At 44.3% G+C, this 21845-nt stretch overlaps 1 protein-coding gene across 1 annotated transcript in view; it reads left to right on the top strand.

The window, feature by feature from the left end:
* Positions 1 to 1400: 1400 nt before the first annotated feature.
* The window catches only part of NPEPPS (aminopeptidase puromycin sensitive), a 39335-nt gene continuing 18890 nt past the window's right edge, over positions 1401 to 21845 (top strand). Inside the window, exons 1-5 of the mRNA XM_075722619.1 lie at positions 1401 to 1523; positions 10408 to 10492; positions 19110 to 19187; positions 20240 to 20361; positions 21287 to 21394. Coding sequence (XP_075578734.1) covers positions 1401 to 1523; positions 10408 to 10492; positions 19110 to 19187; positions 20240 to 20361; positions 21287 to 21394 — 516 coding nt within the window. The remainder of the gene's footprint in view (positions 1524 to 10407; positions 10493 to 19109; positions 19188 to 20239; positions 20362 to 21286; positions 21395 to 21845) is intronic.

The following is a 21845-nucleotide window of genomic DNA, read 5'->3' as shown; positions in this document are numbered from 1 at the left end:
CCGGCCCCCCCAAATGCCGGGTGACCCCTGAACGGGCTGCACCATGCCAGTCCCCCAAAATGCCAGGTGACCCCTGAATGGGCTGCACCGTGCCAGCCCCCCAAATGCCGGGTGACCCCCAGAAGGGCCGCACCGTGCTGTCCCCCCAAACGCCAGGTGACCCCTGAACGGGCCGCACCGTGCCAGCCCCCCAAATGCCGGGTGACCCCTGAACGGGCTGCACCGTGCTGTCCCCCCAAATGCCGGGTGACCCCTTAATGGGCTGCACCGTGCCAGCCCCCCCAAATGCCGGGTGACCCCTGAACGGGCTGCACCGTGCCAGCCCCCCCCAAATGCCGGGTGACCCCTGAACGGGCTGCACCGTGCCAGCCCCCCAAAATGCCGGGTGACCCTTGAACGGGCCGCACCGTGCCGGTCCCCCCAAATGCCAGGTGACCCCTGAACGGGCTGCACCGTGCTGTCCCCCCAAATGCCGGGTGACCCCTGAACGGGCTGCACCGTGCCGGTCGCCCAAAATGCCAGGTGACCCCTGAACGGGCCGCACCGTGCCAGCCCCCCAAATGCCGGGTGACCCCTGAACGGGCTGCACCGTGCTGTCCCCCCAAATGCCGGGTGACCCCTGAACGGGCTGCACCGTGCCGGTCGCCCAAAATGCCAGGTGACCCCCGGAAGGACCGCACCGTGCTGTCCCCCCAAATGCCAGGTGACCCCTGAACGGGCTGCACCGTGCTGTCCCCCCAAATGCCGGGTGACCCCTGAATGGGCTGCACCGTGCCAGCCCCCCAAATGCCGGGTGACCCCCGGAAGGGCCGCACCGTGCTGTCCCCCCAAATGCCAGGTGACCCCTGAACGGGCCGCACCGTGCTGTCCCCCCAAACGCCGGGTGACCCCCGGAAGGGCCGCACCGCGCCGCTCCGCCCCGTACCCCCCGACCCCGGGGTGGGGGGGAGCCCGTTTCGACGCACGCGCCGGAGGGCAGCGCGAGCCCCCGCAGCCCGCGCCGGGCGGGGCGGGAGGCGGGACGCAGGACGCAGGCGCACTGGCCCGCGCCGGCTTACGCAACGCGCTCGCGCCGCTCTACGTGCGCGGCCGCGTGGCGCCGCCGCCGCCGCGCGCACGCGCACGCGCGGTTGTTCCTCCTCCTCCTCCTCCTCCTCCTCCCCCCCCCCCCCTCCCATTCCACCGGCGCCTCGTGCCGGGAGCGCGCGCGCGCCCCCGCCCCTCCCTCCTCCTCCTCCGCCGCCGCCGCCGCCCGCTCTCTCGGTGCGGGGCCGCCGCGCCGCCGGCAGGAAGCGTCCCCGCTCCCGCCCCCCCCCGCCGCCGCCGCCCCCTTCTCCTTCCTTCCCCCGCCGCCCCGCCGCGGGGGGGCGCAGCCCCGCACCCCCCGCCGCCGCCCCGCCATGCCGGAGAAGCGGCCCTTCGAGCGGCTGCCCGCCGACGTGTGCCCGCTCAACTACGGCCTCTGCCTCAAGCCCGACCTCATCGACTTCACCTTCGAGGGCAAGCTGGAGGCCGCCGTGCAGGTAGGGCCCGGCCCCCCCCCCCGCCGCCGCCGCCTCCCCCTCCCGCCGCTGCCCTCAGGCGGGGACCCCTTCCCTCAGCCCGCTCCTGCCGCCGCCGGGCGCTGCGGGAGCCCCGGGCCCGGCCCCCTTCCCCCCCTCAGCTGGGCCCTGCGGGAGCCGCGCCAGCCGGCGGGGGCCCGCTCCCCCCCTCCCCCCTTCCCCTCCCCGCCGCCGGGCCCTGAGGGCCCCCCCCCGCCCCCGTCAGCCGCCCGGGCCCGGCCCTCGGTGCGGCGGAGCCGGCCGGGCAGGTGCAGGGAGCTGCCCCCCCCCCCCCCCGCCCGCGGTCTCCGCCCTCCCTTTCCATGCAGCCTATACATACGAATGCATACATCCCCCCCGCCCCGCGGCCAGGCGGCGGGGAAGGGGCGAGGGCAGCCCGCGGGCCCCGCCCTGCCCCGCTCCGCGCCCCGAGAGGAGCGGCAGCGGCCTGGGAAGGGCCGGGGGGGCCTCGCCCCGCCGCTCCCCCCGGCCCGCTCCCCCCGGCCCGCTCGGAGCCGCCCCGGCTCCTCTCCCGCCTCCCCGCTGCCCGAGCGGCCCGGCCGGAGCCGCCGGTATCTGCCTCGCTGCTATCCCCGGCTTCCCCCGAATCCGTAGCGAGGACCCTGCTCCTGTGCTCAGCCTCCAGCGCGCTGCTTTTATCTATATCCAGCCACTCAGATGGCTGGGGATTTTGCTGGAAAGACAAACTACCGCACATGCAATTAAATGAGAACTCCCCCGGTGTAGCACGGTAAGCTGGTAGGCCTCAGTGTCACGAAAAGCTTGAAGTCGGTGAGGCGAGAGGCTCGGTTAACAGCGGGAAGGGGTGTGCAAACCAAAAACGCTGGGTCTTCTCCCTTTTCTGAAAGGCAAAAAGCTTCCCCGTGTTCATGCTTCAAAGCCAGAATGTTTGATGAAAGCCCTGAAGTCTCATAGTCATTCTCAGGCTGCTGTGCCAAGATTTCCTAAATTTGCTTTCATGTCTTTCCTCGTACAATGATTTGAAATAGATACAGAATTGTAAGGGCTTACCAGACTTTCTCTTGAAATGGGATGACTGTATCGAGAGCTCAAAAAATATTTGAGGGAGATTTTAAATCCTGAGATGTGTACAGATTTAAATCTTGGTCTAAAGAGGTGGTTAAATCCTTGTTTTAAAATGAGGTAACATCGGGGTAATGCTGAATCTGAAGCACCCGTACAGAAGAGAGCGAGTGCCTCGCTGGGCCAGTGTCGTCTGTGGAAGTTGGGCAGGGCGAGAGGCTGTGGATGGTAGTGAATCTTGTGACTTTTGGGACCTGGAGGAAGACAACCAGCGATGAGTAAGTTTGTGTCATGTGGAAGAAGTATCGTAAATCGCCTCACAGATTTTGTTCTAGCTCAAGTCCTCAGGCTGCTGCTGCTGTCTTTGGGGTCTCAGTTGGACGGCGCATCAGCCTGGGTGAAAATGCTAGCTTGAGAAATTCCTGGTCTCTTCCGTCTTAATCCTAGCCACCCATTCCTCTCTTTGCACCCAAGTTGCTGCTCCTCAGTCCTGTTACAGCTGTGGGGCTGTGCTGTAAATGGGATCACTGAAATCATCCAGGTTAAAAATAACACTCGGGGGGAGGGGAGTTGTGGCTTTTTAAGCCAGCATTGCTACTGAGGAGAGAGTAGTATTGAGCAGCAGCCTTGGAAACTTAGTTTAAATCCAGGAGTAACGAGGATTTGGAGGCTTTTTGTGGAGATGGTAGTTGGTTTGCAGATTTTAGTCCTGTTTAGATATTTTTAATACTGTTTGCTGTTCAGGGGATTGCTCAATGAATTCCTAGAGCAATGGATACCACCTGACAATGCGAAATCCTGGACTTTCCTACCAGCTGAGGGCATGTGTTAAGGAAGAACACTGATCTGGCAGGTTCAAGGCTGTAAAAAAACTCTTGTTCACATCACGGTGAGCTGAGCTGAGCTGATCTGATGTTCCCATGGTAGAGGGAATTAAAAAAATAGAGGGTGAGGTTTTTAAAACATATCCAAAGTATATATCTTTACTTTTAAATAACTTTTAACAACTGTAGACCGAAGAATCATGAGGCCACGTCCCAGCTGCATGCAAGCAAGTACAGGAGAGGTGCAAGAAGGTGTGTGGGGTGAGTGTTCTCATGCTTCTCTCGAGTTAGAAATCTGGAGAAGTTTGCTGTGGCTGCTGGTGTCCACAGCACGGTAAAGGCACATTCCAGAAAATTAGAGGGTAACTATTCTGCACCTTAATGGAGCGCGGAACAACCAGCTCGCCTACAGTACTGGGTGGACAGGATACGCTTTGTAGAAGGGAATGGCTTGCTTAAGAATATACTAAAATTTACTAGTTGTTTGTTACTGACCTGGGATTGAATCTAGAAAATAAAAAAAAATAATCTGTGTGTTTTTGGATCTAATTGGTTCCATTAAGGGCCTGTTGGCCATTTCTGCTAGCACCTTGTGATAAGGTGGAGCGGAGCTCATCAGAGGCGTTCTGTTTTCGGCATACTTGATAACTTTGGCACACATCGTACAGTTGTTGATGTAAAAGTGATTTTATGTTAAGACACAAACTTTGAAGTCTCCAGATTTTTGGGTAGGGAAATACATACATTGCCACCGCTTGAAGATCCAGGTATCGCTTTTCATAACAAATCAAGAATAATTATTAGTCCCTTTGCTCCATTCCAGTATGATTATTGCTTGTCCAGCCATTATCCACATCGAGTACTTAAACCAGTGATGCTTTCTGACCTGCGGGGTGAGTACTGAAACTTTGACACCAGAATAAATCATGATTAATCACAAAAATAGGACAACTTTTCATCATGTACATCAATAGTGTTTGTTTGCTTTGTTATTTTGCATCTTTAATAGCAAACTGGAATTAGTGAAGGCTCTGGTATTTAGTCAAGATATTACAAGTAAACACTTGATCAGTCCATTTGTGTTTCTCGCTCACAGCCATTAAATAGGATTTGGCAGCCCTCCGTGTAGAATTTTGGTCAGTCTTTCAACTGGAGCACCAAGCCCTAAAGAAATGTTAAATAACCTTCCAGTCTTGGCTTTGGGGCAGTACACTTGTGGTGACTTTTGTATGTATGAGTAACTTAACAAAACATTTTGTCTTTATGCCACAACAATAAATGTTCCACTTATATGGCTCCTTCAAATAAGCTTCAGAGGCTAAAGCCTTTTATGATGCAAAAGATAAGGCTGTTGCTTCGGTGTCAGCAGTGACCAGGTTGATTTCAAAGCCTTAAAAAGAAATTATACGTGTTTGTAGTTTATTGTGGCACTTCTAGTTTTAACCAGGTTAGGGAATTGGCCCTCTGTCTAGCATTTGTTGTTTCTTGATAAAGGAAGGATACTGAAATCTGTCTCTTGATAGCTGAATTTCGTAGTCTTCTGAAGCTGCGCTTGTTAAGTGTCTGGTAACCTATATATTAAGTTTTGTCTGGTTACTCGATATTATTAAATAATGTAATTTGTGGTCATATGGATATTTTTGAAGTCTGTAGAATTGTGTAACAATTACATAAACTGACAGCATATAATTGCCATTTATCACAATTCAAAACCCAAAAATCCTTAAATGAACTATTTCACAAGGAACCCTTATCACAGCTAGGACAAAACGTGGTTGTGGGAGAATCGGACGCTGTGTGTCCGTAGCAGATCTGGAGCTGAAATAGTCTTCTGCTCACAGTCCTGTGATCACTCTGTCAGCTATGTCATCTTTTAGCATTTTAAACTGTTGATTTGTTGGGTGTATGGAGATGTTTCTGAATGAGCACAATTAAGATTTTTTTTTTGGTGGAAGTAGTTCATCTACTTTATTCATCTGTTAGCTTGAGATTTAATTATTGTAACCCTGATTCTCAGGGTCTAGTTATCAGTGCAGTGCACTCATATTACTCAGTGTCTAGGTCAACTTTTTTTCCATTCTGCTTTTGACTCCTGGGAGGCCTAACTCAGGGCTGGAACAAAGAGGGGATGTGCGGCTGTTCTGTTCTTCAGCATCGAGCTGAAAAGGCAAACATGAGTAACTAGCAACAGAAACAAACATCTGACTCCCAAGCTTCTAAATGGAAGTTCTTAACGCTGTCACGGCTCCAAAAGATCACCTGTCCGGCGCAGGGTGTAGTGGTGCAGAGCTTCAGAAAGGTGCATGCTTGTCTCCTAACTTCCTGGTATTTACCTCTGTATTAAACTACCGTCTTCAGGGAGTGTTGTGTGGTGATCTTGCATTGAAAACTACAGTGAGGTGTTTCTTGGTTGCAAAGCAACCTATCTTTACTTTAAAGAATTTGCAACCCGAGGTAGATGGCTCTTTTAAATATCTTTCCCAGTCCCTTTAATATGTCTTAAGGATACTGTGTTATATTTAGCAATGTTTAACCTGTATCTGTTGCTTTTTATAGGTTAATTATGCAGTATCTGCTAGACTAAAGAATGTGTAGTCTTCTGCTCCTGCTGCATGCCAGTTAAAGATTAATTGTGACATCTTGTATGTAAACCTTGAAAAATTAAGCTTAATGGGTGTAGTATTTGTGGTCCGTGTCTCTGGTGGGGGGAAGTTGTCTAATATAAATATACGGTCGTGTTATCCAGCATTGTAACTTACCTTTCCAGCACATAAAATTAGATCCGTATTTGAGTGTTAAAGGTGCCATGCTGTGTGTTCAAGTCCGGTGCTTCGAAGTCAGGACCTCGGGGCTCTGCGTACCCTTGTGCCACCAGCTTCAGAAATAGGAATGCCTTTGCTCTTCCCCCCCGCAGAAAGGCCTCTTTCAGTTCTGTAATTCGTAAGGCAAAAATGATTGCATTGATCGTAGTTACAAAGGGATTTCCTTGTCTGTGTGAATTTGACACTTCTGAAGTATGTGTGACTGCTACAGATGAATGTGACTGGATGCTCTTTGGAATGAAGTGAATTTTTCCAGTGTGCCAATTAGTTGTGGCGTTGGTAATTTTACTACTTGGCTGCCATAATTTGCTTGAGATGCAGATGAATAAAATTTTTTACTCCTTTTCTCACTGAAGTTTGAAATTCTTAAAAAGGTACATCCTAGAACAGAACTGAGGTAATCTCAGTTGTCTATTTTTAGAGAGTGAAATGCTAAAAACATGCATGCTTGTTATAATGCTACATTTAGAAAAGGACTCTGAAGCCGACTGACAAGATTTTAATTATCTAGTCTTATGAATGGCCCTAGAGAATTAGTTTTGACTATAGAAGGTGTCTTTTGGTGCACCTCATCCTGTATTTCGGGTAGGTTGGCATTCCACTGAAGCCATTTGCATTCTTGTTTCTAATGTCCTAAAAAGGTTTTCCCTTCAAGTCTTTTCCTGCTCTGATAACCAGTGAAAATGAAAAGCTTTACAGCATCTTTGAGTCCTATTTGGCAGAGTTTTCATTTTCAAAATGAAATAATTAGCCTTTTTAGCTCTTCTTCCATCAAATGATGTTACCTTGGAAAACTTTTGGGGGCAACTTAAGCTGTTATCTCCTACTGGGTGAGATTTTCCTTCCCAGAAACAAGTGCTGAGCGTGAGTGTGGATGCGTATGGGTTGGGAAGTGTCATCTTAGTCTAACAACAGGTCACCGACACAGTTAAAACATCTTAAAGGTCTGCAGTTTTATTGCAGGGCAGACCTGCTTGTGGTATATATGTCTGGCTAATCTCAATAGGTATTTGAATTGTGATTTATGTTACTAGAGTTTCACCAAAAGCAACAGGTTTGAAGTTTTGAAACATTCCTTCATTCCAGATAGCGATCTTGGTTCATTTGCCGCTTTTAAGCGTGTCAGCCTTAAGGCAAAGCTACTTTTGTTGCGGGCATTTGTAGCTTGCTCTCGCCTTGATTAGCCTCTTCTGGTTGAAGAGTAAATTTGTTATATTATAGAGTAAGGTGAAGCAGGGCGACAGCTCGCATATATGCAGCTTTGTAATTGGTTATACCTTACGCAGTGAGATGCTTTTTTGCCTTTTAATATGGTGGCATTCATGAAAAGCATGCATGAGGCAGAACGTCTGTCTTCCAAAGCATAGTATTAGCAGAAATGTAAAAGCAGTTTCAAGGTATCACCTACAGTAAAACACATTCATTCATCTTCATGATATACATGGTGTCTGTAAGCATTAGGCTATGGGTTCTTGTGAGATAAAATGGTCATAAGTTACGTATGCTGGGCGGTTTATAGTTTTGTTTTGGTTTTGTTCTTACAGGTGTGTCTGTACTTCATTATTTTTAGTGGATCAGAGGGAGGAGGCTGTCATGCTAGAGCCTGTGTGCCAAAGGGAATACTTTTTCTTTTTTTTTTTCCTCCTACGGAATTAAATTATGAGAGCCTCAGAAGTGTGCTGTACAATACACTGTCAATATTCATATCTGCACGCTGAATTTTGCCCTTTGTCTTTTGGGAGTTGGAGTGTAAACCTTTTTTAGGCTACTGGTTCACTCAGTCCCTTTAAATGTTTTCTAGTATGTTGCACTCCTTTGTAAAACTAGCTTGATAGTTGTAGGAGGTAAGAAAAAATCTAAAAATAGGTAATTGCCTTTCTAAGGAGCCTCTGAAGTTGTCTCTCCTTAAACCTAAACTTTCCTATTTTGCAGGCACAGTGCTACACTAAACATTCTTCTGTCCTCAGAAGAGGTGTTTTTTTTAAAGATCAAGCCTATTGTTAAACCCAATATTGTCTGCAATTTGGATAGTTCTTTATGCATCTTGAATTCTTAATCCAGGGAGATTTGGATTTGTAGACTGAATAAAGGTTTCTATTAGACATTCATAAAAAAACTTTCCTCATTCTGATTTTTCTGTGTTTTAGAAGACCTTGAAAAACCCCAGACCCTAATACTGTGATGAAAATGTGGGGCTTTGATCTTAGGTTTTGGGAGGCGGTGTAACCCTTTAGTTCCGTGCACACCAAATTGAAGAAAAAACTAGATTTCAGATTGTAAATCTGTACTGGAAGCATCAAATCTAACCTGTGTCACTTCAGCTGTTAGGTTTGCTAGTTTTATGCTTTGCAAGCGCGTTGTTTTTAGAATCAGGTTAAGTTTATTAGGTAACATTGTTTTGGTTTTATTACCATAAAGAGGCAACATGGTGAAAACAGCACAGCTCTTCTGCACTGTTCTGTACGACATGCTACTGCAGACTGACAAGGAGGATTTGGAAAGATTCACTAATAGTTGTGCGTGTCAAAAACTATAAGCCCTTACGTAATATTTATTATACAAACAATTGTGTTAATAGGAATAAGCCATAGACGTTTGCTTCAGAAGCAAAGTTGGCGACTGAGGTTAGAAAGAAACTTCTGAGTTAGGTTTGCCTTGTGTTAACCATCCGCTGCGGGGGTTGGCTTTCCTCGGAGTATCTGATATTAGCCCTTTGGTTCTCAGGTTGTTAGACTAGACGGACCGTGCTTATGATGTGGGTATGCCTACTATGTTAGACATTTAAATTTCTTAAGCCTCTCTTCACTGGCTAGACTTGAATTTGGTTTTTATGTACACAATGACTAGGAACCATTTCTTCAGTGAGCCTAGGCAGAACGGCGTAAGACTGAGTGTCTGCTTCTGTTTACTCATTTGTGTAGATACCAGCTCCTTTACGGCAGCGATAAGTGTCTGCATCAACTATGATGCTTCGCAGCTTACTGTTTTGGCCTTACTTGTAATAAATGCGTTTACGCTCAGACGCTTGACTGGTGAGCCTGCGTGCATGTGCGAGCGCTTTGCCCATTTTGCTACCGGGGCGAAGGAGCTCTTGATTCATGGGAACTGGTTTCCATTACAGACAAATAAATCCAGTTGGTTTCTGCTGTGTTCAGACATGGATAGCTGGAGTGATGGGTACAGGTGTTAATAGCGCGTTATAAGGTTATAATAGTGAAAAACCAAGGAAGGGATACAAGCCCTTATGCTTTGAGGAACTTACTGTCTGGGGTGAGAAGCAGTTCCTTTGTGCATCTGTTAAACTCTAGTTGGCTGTTAGAGAAATTTTTGCTCTTTTATTTAAAGAACTGGCATTGTCTACTGCTAGAAATTGTGTTCCGGACTAGCAGGATTACCAGCTCGATCCAGTGTGATGATTCTAGTGGTTTCAGCCCTAAGTTTCTAAATAATTCCTAGTTTAATTCCCAAATATTTTACCCCTTTGTAATTAATTGATATTTAATTTGAATTCCGCTGTATTCAAGCTCTTGCGTCCAAATAGAAAGCTGGCACAGTGAGACAGTTTATTACTATGCTGGGAGCTGGCCACTTGTTAAATAAAGCAAAGCGTGTGTAGCCAAGAGCTGGCAGAAGGGAAGCTTTCAGGAAAATGTAAAGGCGAACTTCTTGGCAGATGCTTTTAACCTAAGAAGTTCTTATAGTGTCGGCAGTTTAGAACACAGTACCGTAGGTTGTATTTCTGATCATCTCTGTAAGATGTAAGTTTGTGTTGAAAGGCTTTTACTGTAGTCTCCTGTAGGTCATCTCTAGAAGGAAGCTTTCAGGCTCTCTATCTATTTTTATTGGTCTTGCGTTCCCAGGCATGTACAAGGGCCCTATTGTCAAGCTTACATACCAATTTTTAACAGGCAGTCCATTCCCTTAAACAATTTACAGTCTTGATAACTAGGCCTAGATGGCTTGAGCGTGATTCAAGTATGCATGTCCTGGAACAAATGAGAGCAGTCGGTGGAATCTCTTTTCCTTTTTCACTACTCTTAAGCACTAAATTTTATTTCAAATATTTGATGATGGAGGGGTTTCTAGATTAAAGGGAGGTGGGAATGCCTACCTAAGGGAGCTCAAGGGAGTAGAGAACACCATTTCTTCCTGATGCTCATAAAATTTCTCTTCCAGGTGAAACAGGCAACCAACCAAATTGTGATGAACTGTGCTGACATTGACATCATTACAGCTTCCTATGTGCCAGAAGGAGATGAAGGTAGGCTTGCTTTTTTGCTGGGGTTTTTAACATGTTAATTGATTTCATTTCTGATGTGAGGTGCCGTTGCCAACAGTTAACAACTTTGATTGCAAAATTATGTAATAGATTGATAAGCTCACCTACCCCTAGAAGCACAAAATTAATTATCTAACTTTCATTTTCTTTTCATTGCTATCATTTGCATTAAGTTTAAAAAAGTTACCTCAGTCTTCCATGAAATCTACATTCTACTCCATCATGCCTGAGTGTTGTAGGCAAAAGGATGCCTGACTGCTTTGACATGATTATTTAATTTTATACCGGATATCTGTGTAAGAACATAATCTGTACCTATGGACTTTGCAATATTGACAAAATCTGTGACAAGGGCTTAGATAAGGGATGCATCAATAATGGCCTGCAGTAGGAAATACTCGTTGGGAAGGATTTGAAAAAGTACAGAAGACACTTAATTGACATTTAGCAGGATGTTCCGAGTGTAGGGCAACATGGAAAAAGGTGATTGTGTGGAGAAGACTGGTTGGGATCCAGCTCAGTGAAAGGCTGGGAGTTAGTGGAGAAATTGAGGAAGCAGTATGTGTTTGTAAGGCACAATTATAGTAGATGACATGTTCCCTGGTTATATTTTGAGGAGATTTAGCAGACACAAAAAGAGTTTTAGCAACCGAAGCATGAAATGACTGAGGTGTGGAAAATAAGCTCCTTGAAACAGTGATGGTCTAATAGTGCGCAAAGCCTTTCTGGTTCTCTTACGGAGCCTGTGCTGTTTCAAGCACAGTAGCTATTTGGTCCACTGTGTGTGGCTGTTTCTTAAGTACTTCAGATGACAAAAGGCTCTGCGGAGCTTCCCTTTCTATAAGGAAATTGCCACAATGATGTCGTGAAGCCCTTTGTTAAAACCATGATTGTGAATTAAAGGAGTGATCTTGATGATGGATAGGAGAACGGTGTTCCTTTGATTAGGTTTAAACTTCTCTAGTATGCTTATGAAACAGCTGAAGGAAGTAGGAGAAAAGGGGGGGGTGTGTCCGAGCACCTAGAGAAGAAAAGAAATCTTAATCTTCTGGGCTGGATTTGGTAGGGACAATTTCAGTTCTTGCTGTCGTGACGTTATCCTGTGGCTAATAGATTTGTACGTGACAAGCGAAATGTCTGCAAGGAGTCTTTGCATTTAAATCTGCTTGACTTTGTTTGGTTTTAACGTAGTATTAAAGAAACCAGGGGGTGCTTCTTAAGCGTGGTTGAGAGCAGCCGAGCGGTGCTTAGATAGATGGGGAGCTCCGTCCTAAGGAAGCGGCATTCGGTGGGCGTGTTGTGGAAAAGTAGAGCTCACTGCAGGAAGTGCAGCGAGAGAGGGCGGCAGAGAAGAGCATTGCCAGAGAGCTTGGAGCCTGGCCACCGCGTTCCGATAGCGAAAGAATAGAGCCCCGTTTCCTACGTGCTTGATTTGGGCTCCCGCGTTGTACCCTGGCGCGCCGCTCCTGCGTGCCTTTCGCACGCTGCCCTTGGTGATCTTTAGTTGATTGGGTGCGCTGCGTTGCTAAGCGCTCCTGGAGCTCTTTTTCTTATACTGAGTAATGAGGCGATAACGAGAGTGGTAGTAATGGCAGAGTGTGTATGGAGTCTGTTCCACCTACCGCTGCACCGTAGGCCCAAACCACCTATTAATTTTTTATTTTGTCATTGAGAAAATGAAAGGAAATGGAAAAGGTACCTAGGAATAAAGTCTCTTTCAGTCAAATCAGGAAAAATACATGAAATAGAGAGGATCTTTATTTTAATGTATTATCTTTGTTGTTTGCAGAGCTGGTTTCCTTCTCATAGGGTTCTTTTTTTCTATTCTTTAACAGTGGTATATTCTCCTTGCAACTTCAAAGTATTAGTAGTAGAGCTTAATGAAGACTTAAAACCAGGTGTGCTGGAAGTGAGTTTCTGTGGCTTAAATTCCTTCATTCTCATTTTTCAGATAGCCTTGAATGTGGCACTCTGGACACAGGACTATGAGTATAGCACTCCCGCTATGGTATCGGCACTCACCTCTCAAACCGGTGTATCGTTAATATTTGAGGCGCAGTTTTGTGGCCTCTTTACTATAATTATACTCTGGCTTCATGGGGTTAAAACATATCTTTTTGGCAGTTTGGTAAAGGGCCAACTAGTATAATGGCTTTGGAAGTAAAATTGCATGAAATTGGCAGGCTGTTTGCTGGCACCTGTTGATACAGATCAAGTCGGTCTTACTAGTGCTTCTATTGTGCACAGCTTTTGGATGGTAATTGTATAACTGGTCTCAAAAACAGAGCATGAAATATAGTCCAATGAACCAACAGAAATATCAGCCGGATCATTCGGATTTAGTTACTCAGGTGAGCCTCGTACCAATTGCCTGTTTGGTATGTTTGAAACCGTGAGAAGTTCGTGGCGCTTTCTCCTTTAAAGGCTCTAGTGAAGAAGCGTTACCTCTTTTAGTTCTGTACCTCAGTGGGGAAGAATTTGTCTCAGCTTGTATGTAAATGTGAGACAAAAGATAATCGGTCACTTATCTTCTTTCAAGTGTGGTTCTGTTCTGAAAAAAAGCTGTGTGAAAAAGGGACCTTCTTGTTCAACAGATAGCTTCCCCTTGTTTATGGAGGTGGTCTGTTGACTTTTGTGCAGAATAGTTTTATTCTTTTCCTAATAGTTCTTGTTAGTCTTGAGTGCTTGCTGCACTGTGGCTTGTACAATGACAGAAGTCTTAGCTAGAACTGTGGGCCGTGTTTTCCCTCCCCTCCTATTCACTCTTCTAAAGATGGATACAGCAGAGGGTAGAACTTGGTCTTTGGAATTTTAATGCAGATTTGCAGTGAAATCAGATTATTGCCCAATATTTGACAGGAAGCTGAGGGAGGATCTCTGAAGCTTTAAAGTCAAAGTAAAAAATTTTGCTGCATAGTCCACAATTGAGTGATAGTGAATAATAACCCAGGAGAGATTGATTACGCAGTACTTTGGAGTAGAAAAACTCTCTGTTCCATCATAAAGCTAGTGTAGTGATTGTAACTAGAGGTTGTGGATTTGCTGTTTGTGCCAGGTATGCTGTAATGGAACAAAGCGACTGAGAAGACTGAGTTCTCTGTTGCTGAAGTTGTGACTGGCTCCTCCCAGCAATCATAAGGAGCCAATGTTTTTGTTTTTTTCCAGAAGCTACTTTTTAGCACCTGTAGTCAAATGTTTATAGTGCAGCCTTAGCGTTTAGGTGGGTACGTGCTGTACTACCTTTGTTCAAATGGTTGACCTTGCTCAGCTAAATGAAGACCTGAAAAGGCATTCCTAAGTTAGTTGGTTCTTAAGTTAAATTTTAGGGGATTGAGTTTCATACTTACTGAATGCCAAGTAGTTTGAGCTTCCTGTGAATCTCTCTTTTAAGGAGCTGTGAAATTGTAATGGAGTCATAATCAGTGAATTACATTGTCTTTAGCTTGGAAAGCTTTTCAGGTACAGGGGATCTAAAGCAGCTTCTTAAATTTAGAGGTGCTTGGGGGGTAGCAGTTGGCAATTTTGCATAGAAAATTACAAGCAACCATAGTGATGTTTGCTTAGCAGAAATAGAGTGAACTTTGATTCGTACTTCAACCTTTCAAAGGTTTTAAGGCCAGAACTCATTATTTTAGTCTTTTCCTTCCTAGTATGGTAGGGACATGCTTGGATGCTAGTGCTGGATGCTGGTTACACCAGACCCTCAGCTGATGTTTAAAAACAACAACAAAAGATCACTAGTGCTTATGGAAAGCTAAGCGAGGTGAGCCAAGTGTGTCTAAGCAGTGCTTCCCTTGCCCCGGGAGCACTACTGTTCCGTGGTGATCGTAAGGCAGCCTGAACTCCTGCTGCTGTGGAGAGGGGCAGTGACGCTTGTCCTCACTCCCTCCCTTCGGCTGGCATTCCCGTTTGTACTGCTGAGCAGCCATGTGGATCAGGAGACTGCACTGGCTGAAAACTGCCTCTACAAGGGGAAGGAAAAAACAAGAAAAAGACATCTTGGAGACAGATCATCTTCCTGATCCTGATGGTTGTATGTGAATGCCAGTGGAAGGAAGGGAATGGGAACGGGAACATGCAGCTGGAGCCAGGTGGGAAAAATGAGACTACTGTCTCTGCCCGTAGCAGAGTAGATTTAAGGCAGTTGTGAAACCTTTCTTTGTTGCAGAAAAGCTCATCTTCATCCTTTCTTCTGGAGAGGACTTGGTGTGACAGAATTTTTTAATGGTGGCTTTTTTAAGGAGGCCTGGGCTACGTTGGCACGGACAGTTTGGGAATACCTGATACGCAAGAATACTTCTGACTCCTTTAAAGGATTTTACAACCACTTGTTTGAAACACGTGAAAAGATGTGAAAGGGCTTGAAAGCATTAGCATTCTCGGGAATTGCATCGGCATAGTTCAGTGGCTCATGCTGAAGGAGGACAGTGTATGCTATGTCAACATGCAGATGTTTTAAGCTAACGTTTAATTTGCAGATAGAGTGCACACAGTCACTGCAGCTCGGTTGATGAATGCAAGTTCATTAAGCCACCCACCATACCTTAATTGCCCGTGACTCCTCCATGCCATGGAATGAGGGCTACTTAAAAAAATTCCATCTCTTGTACTTGGTTTTGTCTTCACTTTGAAATACATGCACATTTGACATTGCTTAAAACCTTTGGCTGGGATCCACGTTTATAAGCATGTAATACAGAAATTGGGATCATTAATTGATGTATCCATCTGGTTACCGTGCAATTTCAGGAAGTGCTCTGTAGAAGGACTGTAATTTATTTAAAATGCTATTGTAAAATTTGATATGTAGTTTGGGAGGGTTGCTAGATCTGATTTTTACGCATTTTTTCCAAAGACATGGAGCACTAGCAGCTTTTTATTTTCTCATGCGACTTGGTCCAGACTGTGTGCTAATGTGCTAGTGATTAACTTGCAACCTTGCAGTGCCAAACTCTCCAAAGTTAGTAGGCTGCCAAAATTGTGTTGTTCTCTTCAGGAGCTTTTGTTAGGAATTCAGACAGCCTTTTACTGCAATTACATCTTTGTTATAAGCAGTTCTCTTAAACTCTAACAAAAAGTATTGTTGATGGTTTTCCATGGTTCTTTTGCTCTGGATTAAATTGTTGGCACTGAATTGTTAGTTTTAAAAAGAAATATATAACTTTGAATCTTTCATTTATATTCCGCTGTTTCAGAAATTGATATATAAGCAGCTGCTTTGAGAATTACAAAAAGTTGCTGAGGTTGAGCGTGCAAAGACGCTCTTCTGGACGCCAGCACCCCAATGAATACACGTCTTGTGAAACTGCAAATGAGCGTTACCTTTTGTTCGAGATATACTCTTGCCGCTGCTTTTAAGCGTTTGTCAGAGGCTGGTTGTCGCGGCAAGCCGGGCACTCCTGGGGTATCGCAAGGCTTCCGGGCTCCTTTAGCGGGGATTTTGTGACGGGTCTGTGCTGGGAGCGCCCGGCGTGGCTCATGAGATGGCTGCTTCCAGCCTATTTAAACTATAACTTGTTTAAACACTGTTTCTAACCTTAGGGTAATTGGGAGCTAACTGTAAAATTAGGCTTGGGAAGCTCTTTGAAACAAGGTTGCTTTTTGCAATGTATTAATATGCTTTCCCAGGCTGTTGCAGGAGGAAAAAAAAAACCTGAAGGTCTTCACCTTTTTCTAGCACTGGTGATGTTTACCTGTGGCTTTCCTAGTACAGGTTAAAAAGGTTATAAAGTAGTGGAGCTACAAATTCAAATGCACTTAGGAGGATTTCACGTTTGGGAGAGGAGGAGGTGGAAATTTAATATTCATTGTCAAGTTTTGGCAGAAGAGCTGCATAATACGCATTCTTTTGTATTTCTCAGTTTCAGTAGGTTAGAACCATGATCCTGAAGTCATGGTATTGTTTGTCTTTGGTATCAGATTGTTTCCATTAGAACTTGTAAAAAGATACAAATGTTTTTGGTTTGCTGTGGTCATTTTAAAGTACATGGGGGGGAGTGTTTCTGCATTCTTGTACTGATCTTTATCAGATGTTTCTCAGGTTTTCATTTAGCCTCTGACCACAGGCTGACAGCTCAGCATCTGCAGGTTGTCCAGCAGCAGGATTCCTCCCAGGCAGGCTAACATAAATTTCCGACAGGTATTCAGCCCTTCCTTCCCTTTGACCCAAGTCACTAACATCCTATCGCAGGACAACAGGTTTGTGGTCTGTTAGACCCTAAAGATAGCTGGGGTCAAAATTCATTGGATCTAAACGATGTAGTCAGCAATCAGCTCCGCTCTCTGTTGCTTGGAAGCCCACTTTCAGACTAGCGTGTTGTACATTAGCGTTGTTCCCCTGAATATCTTCTCTCCGCCTCTCTTATAACGTCTCCTTTTCTGCCTCCATGCTCCGCAGAGTTATAAGACGAAAAGCTAAACCTTTACTTTTCGTTGCTCGTTGCCCAACGCTTGCTGGCATAGTGATGTCCTTGGCATGTATTCTGTTTAAAAAGGGTCTGTCTCATCCCTCTTGCAGTTGATTTAAAAAAATCTTGGAACTCCTCAGTACAGACTGGTAGTCTAAAGTTCTTCTACTTGATCCCATAAAGAATTTTTTTTCTTGAATTTGTTTCTGTGCTGTATTTTTTTTTCTTACAGCTAGAATTCTTTTAAGCATCTATGTATTATGTACCCTAGCATGGTGGTTAACTCTGATTAAATGCTGAGCAGAGCACTGTGAAACCAGTAGTTAAGACTAATGCATTCATGCAGTTTCTGCATTTATGTTCTCGGCGAGCAGAAGTTGGTATTAACTCTGACTTAAGGCTGAAATCATACTATTCCAGAATAAATAGCACTTTAAATTTTATAAAAATAAAAACACGTTTCCAGTTACTTTTGTCACATATGGAACAACTTAGCTGAACATCTTGCGAGTCTGCTTAGGCTGCCTCTGAAACCAAATACCTGGATTCTTGTAGTGATACTTGAGCATGGAAGACAGGTCGTTCTGTAAATTAAATTGTTGTTTTAAACAAGCTTTGTCATTCAGAATTCCACATAACAAAGTCGCCGATATAGTGGTATGTTTTTCTTTTAGGATGTTTACCTCTGTGTGTCAGCTCTTTCCAGTATTCTTTTTTGTCCTTTTTTCTACGACCATTCAAAACTATCTGTTTCAGTAGACAACTGAAGCTATTTGCTGAATCTTTCTTCCTAGGTCAATTTTTAAAGTACCTGTAAAGGTTGCTAGATCCTTGCTAGCATTTCAGTATCCTAGGTGTGTTTTCACTTTGATTTGAGTGATGTAAGTGGGATGGGACAGGCAGCTTGTCCTAGGAATGCTGTTACTTTAAACTGGTCTGTGCATTTCCTGTATCTTTCAAGACTACACTGAACTGCTAAATGTTTATTGTAGCTGTAAATCTAGAATTATACATCTGTATGTCTGCATAGAAAGATGTATTACTATGTCCAGGCGTACCAAGTTTGGTAGTTCAAGATGCTGATGTGTGGTAGAAAGCATTGCTCATTTGGTTTTGTGCAGATTTGCATTCATTAAAGATAGCTGCTGATTGTGGTGGTTGAGTGTAGAGTGACAGAGATAGCAGAATTTGCAAAGTGAGGTCCTACATAGCTATTTTAGATTTTTGGTTGAAGGAGCGTACATGTACATCACCTTGGATGCAGCGAGTGGGACTTGAATTAGGAGGGAAGCAGCAGCACCAGGTGCTCTCTCTGGGTTCCGCTAACTCTAAGCTGCAGGACAGTTGAATTCCTGTGTACCGATTCCCTCCCCCATCTCTCCAGCTTGGCCTCATAGTTCGGATGTTTGCATCTACAAATAGATCCAATGCCGTGTAAATGCCATACCGCTTAACATTCTGGTTGATTTTGGATGCGCTTGCTGAATGGTATATAAACTTCAAGGTAGGTCCCTGGTTCTGAAGACAATTTTAAAATAAAATCAATGTTGTGGTTTTCTTTGTGGTTGAAACCAAACTAAAACACCTTGCTGTGGATATGAGTGTGCTTTTCAAAGTGAGCTCCGCAAATTAGTTAAATAAATCATAAGCATCCTGTTTGGACTAATTAGTAAGAATTCTGCTGCACTGATGTGAGCATTTAGTATTGAGGGGAGGTTTTGTGCAATATTTCACCGTTTGTTAGGATTGTAGTAGTTGTTACCAGCATTCTTGGTGTTGTACAGGATACTGTTCTTACTGCAAGTTTACAGTTTAACAGTACAGCTTTCATTACTCGGTGCAGCAGAATTCCTGCCACGTATGAGGGCAGCGTTCTGATGGACGGCTGTACGGCAGACGTGGAAGGAGCACGGCGGCGGTGCTTTGAGCCTGTGCCTGTAGAGTCTGATGTAAATGTGGTAGATTTATTTGTCTGAAGCGAGATAATACAACGTGGAACTTGGACAATGGGTGGCGTTTCTTTGGTTGCTTGCATTTGTATCATTCTGGATTATTCAAAATCTTCATCGATTTGTTCAGTAACTACAGCGTGTTGTTGGCTTCAGCTGATTCAGTTTATTTTAAATGTTCATGAGTTACGTAAACATCTCCGGGGCTTATTTTGAACAAAGTAGTCTGTTTTTCTTTTTCAGAGGTACATGCCACAGGGTTCAACTATCAAAACGAGGATGAAAAGGTTACTCTCTCCTTTCCCAGTACTCTTCAGAAAGGTAAGAGCTGTTGTCATGCTTTCTGCTTGCTTCAACCGTGTGTCTAATGTTTGCACTTGAAAAAGCTGGAGTAGGACAGCTCTGTCTTCCCTGAAGTTTCTGACTGCAAATGTAGTGCTCCCTAGGGAGTCTGTCCACTCTAAGTCACTTTGTGAGCCTCTGGAATTGAAAATGTTGTTTCACTAATGGTGATGTTTGCTTCCAACACCTGAGGTGACTCTAATTATTTACCTGCTATTGGGAGTTAGGCTCAGAAGCTATTTACCTTAGCTGCTGATGATTTGTTTTCCTCTTACAGAGAATGAGCTAATTTGAGTTACTGCGGTATTTTCCTAGGCGTGAATGTACTAATTCTTTTGAAACTGTTACGGTTTTTTGCTTTGAGGAGTTTGTTGATTGAAAGTCAGCTCCTCAGTTTGAATAAAGCAATTTTATTTCATCTTGACAAATACAAATATAAAGATTCCAGGGTGATAAAACTTGAGTGTTTCATTCTGTGGGATATTGGCACGCTGCCTTTCTGATCAAGATCAGGTTTCCCCTTTTGCACTGAGACATCGAAGGCAGAATAAATCCTGAGACTAATTGACTTACAAGCTTGAAGGCAGCCACTGCTCCATCTTGGCTGTTGTAGTAGATTTCATAGGATGCTGTTATTACTCAGTAGCCATCCTATATTTTTGCAAATTTTACTCAAAGGTAAGGATTGTAGGATGGGACTTCTCAAATGGCCTAAGGTAGGTCTCTCTTGGTTATTGCATGGCGTTTAGAAGATGAGAACGAATACTGCAGCAGCCTTTGCCGATCAAGTGCTAAAATGCTGCGGTGAGTCTGGCTTTGCCTGCATTGCTCTGCTGGAGCTTATTTTATGTAAGGAGAGTGAAGGGTTTGAGGGAGGCTGGCAAAAAAGCGATGGGTGGAGATGAGTTGAAGGGACATCTTATTTCAGAAGGGCAATGGGCCAGCTGAGTAGCCTGGCCTGAAGGTCCAGACCAAATAAATGTTCCTTTTGGCACATGCAAATAACAATGCCCCATCTGTTTCTGTTACAGGGACGGGGACGCTAAAGATAGACTTTGTCGGGGAGCTGAATGATAAAATGAAAGGGTTTTACCGAAGTAAATATACCACCCCTACTGGAGACACACGCTATGCTGCTGTCACTCAGTTTGAGGTATGGGCTGTATTTTTGTTTTCAGGGAATGTCATTCTTAATACAGGATTTATGCTTAGAAGAAGCAAAGACACGGTTTCCTAGCTTTAGCTATACAACCTCTGGGTAAATTTCAAAAATCCATATTTATTTGCTTCTTGCTCTTCGTGTGGATGGGTAATACTAAAAGCAGCCTTTATGTTGCAACTTCAAGGTCAGTAAATTCTGGATCTGGCAAATTCCTCAGCCAAGGGTCATGCTGATGTGTGATGCATCATGTATATGCAATTGCTACAATGTTTAAGAATAGTTATTTATTTAGATGTGGTCAAATACCTCTGTATAACTTTCCTTTATGAAGTATATTAATTTTTTTACTAGGACACTCTGCCTTTATCTCAGTATCTTAATGACATCCAAAATGTGAGCCAGATACCGTCTCAAGTATTATGTAAACCCTGGATGTAATGACGGAATTTTATACCATATTGTAATTTCATCGTTATCTGCCTGGTTACATAAAACATGGAGTACTTACAAATACAACATTTCTTGGGTGCAGTCTATTGACAGAATATAAATAGGTGGTCTTGTGTGTATGGTCTGTGAATGCCTGGGTGCCCTCTGTGCTTTCACATGACTGAGCTTTGCTCCTGTCATGACTCTGCTAAATTTTGCTCAGACTGTAGAATTCCATCAGAGCACAGAGTGCTTTTCAGCTGCAATATTTTTTTTTTTTTTTTTTAAAAACCAAGAGTGAAATAAGTTATCACAGTAAGAATAAAATGCTCTAATGCAGAGGTCAAGAGCGTCAGGGAGGAGACTATACCAATGACTAGCTGTTATTTACCCAACTTCTTCCCTGTAAAATATGCTGAATTTTTGCGTGTGTTTTATTGCCGCAATCTCTTGTGATTTATTTGTTTAACACTCTTATTTCCTTCAGGCTACTGATGCTCGCAGAGCTTTCCCTTGCTGGGATGAGCCTGCTATTAAGGCAACATTTGATATTTCTTTGGTGGTTCCTAAAGACAGAGTAGCTTTGTCAAATATGGTAAGTTCTTGATGGGCAAGTAATCAGTGTTTTAAATAAAACTGTAATAATGCCAGCTGATTATTTGATAGTTAATAGTGTGTCTTGGTAACAGACAGAATTAGGAATCACTAGCTATTACTAAGCAGCTCTAAATTGAGAGAAATTTTTAAAAGATTATATTGTGATGTTGGATGCTAGCACAAAACCTAAACAGGTTGTACAAACCACAGTGGTGTTTGTTTAAAAAAAAAAAAAAAAAAAAAAAAGTCTTAGCATATGTCATGCCACGTGCTACTTGATTAAGAGTGACTGAGGGAAAAAAAAAAGTGCCTTTGTATGTTTATATAGCTGTTATAGCTACATAAGCACTGGAGATAAATAAGCATGTTTTCTGCCCTAGAGAATTTTTGACCAGAACTGGGGTACAATGTGCAAGTAGAAGTACCTCTGTCACAAATACAAGTGGGTA

Source organism: Pelecanus crispus, chromosome 18 (genome assembly GCF_030463565.1).
Source record: "Pelecanus crispus isolate bPelCri1 chromosome 18, bPelCri1.pri, whole genome shotgun sequence".
Classification (NCBI taxonomy): domain Eukaryota; kingdom Metazoa; phylum Chordata; class Aves; order Pelecaniformes; family Pelecanidae; genus Pelecanus; species Pelecanus crispus.
Note: the sequence above shows the minus strand (reverse complement) of the source record. Positions and strands in the feature narration are given on the sequence as shown.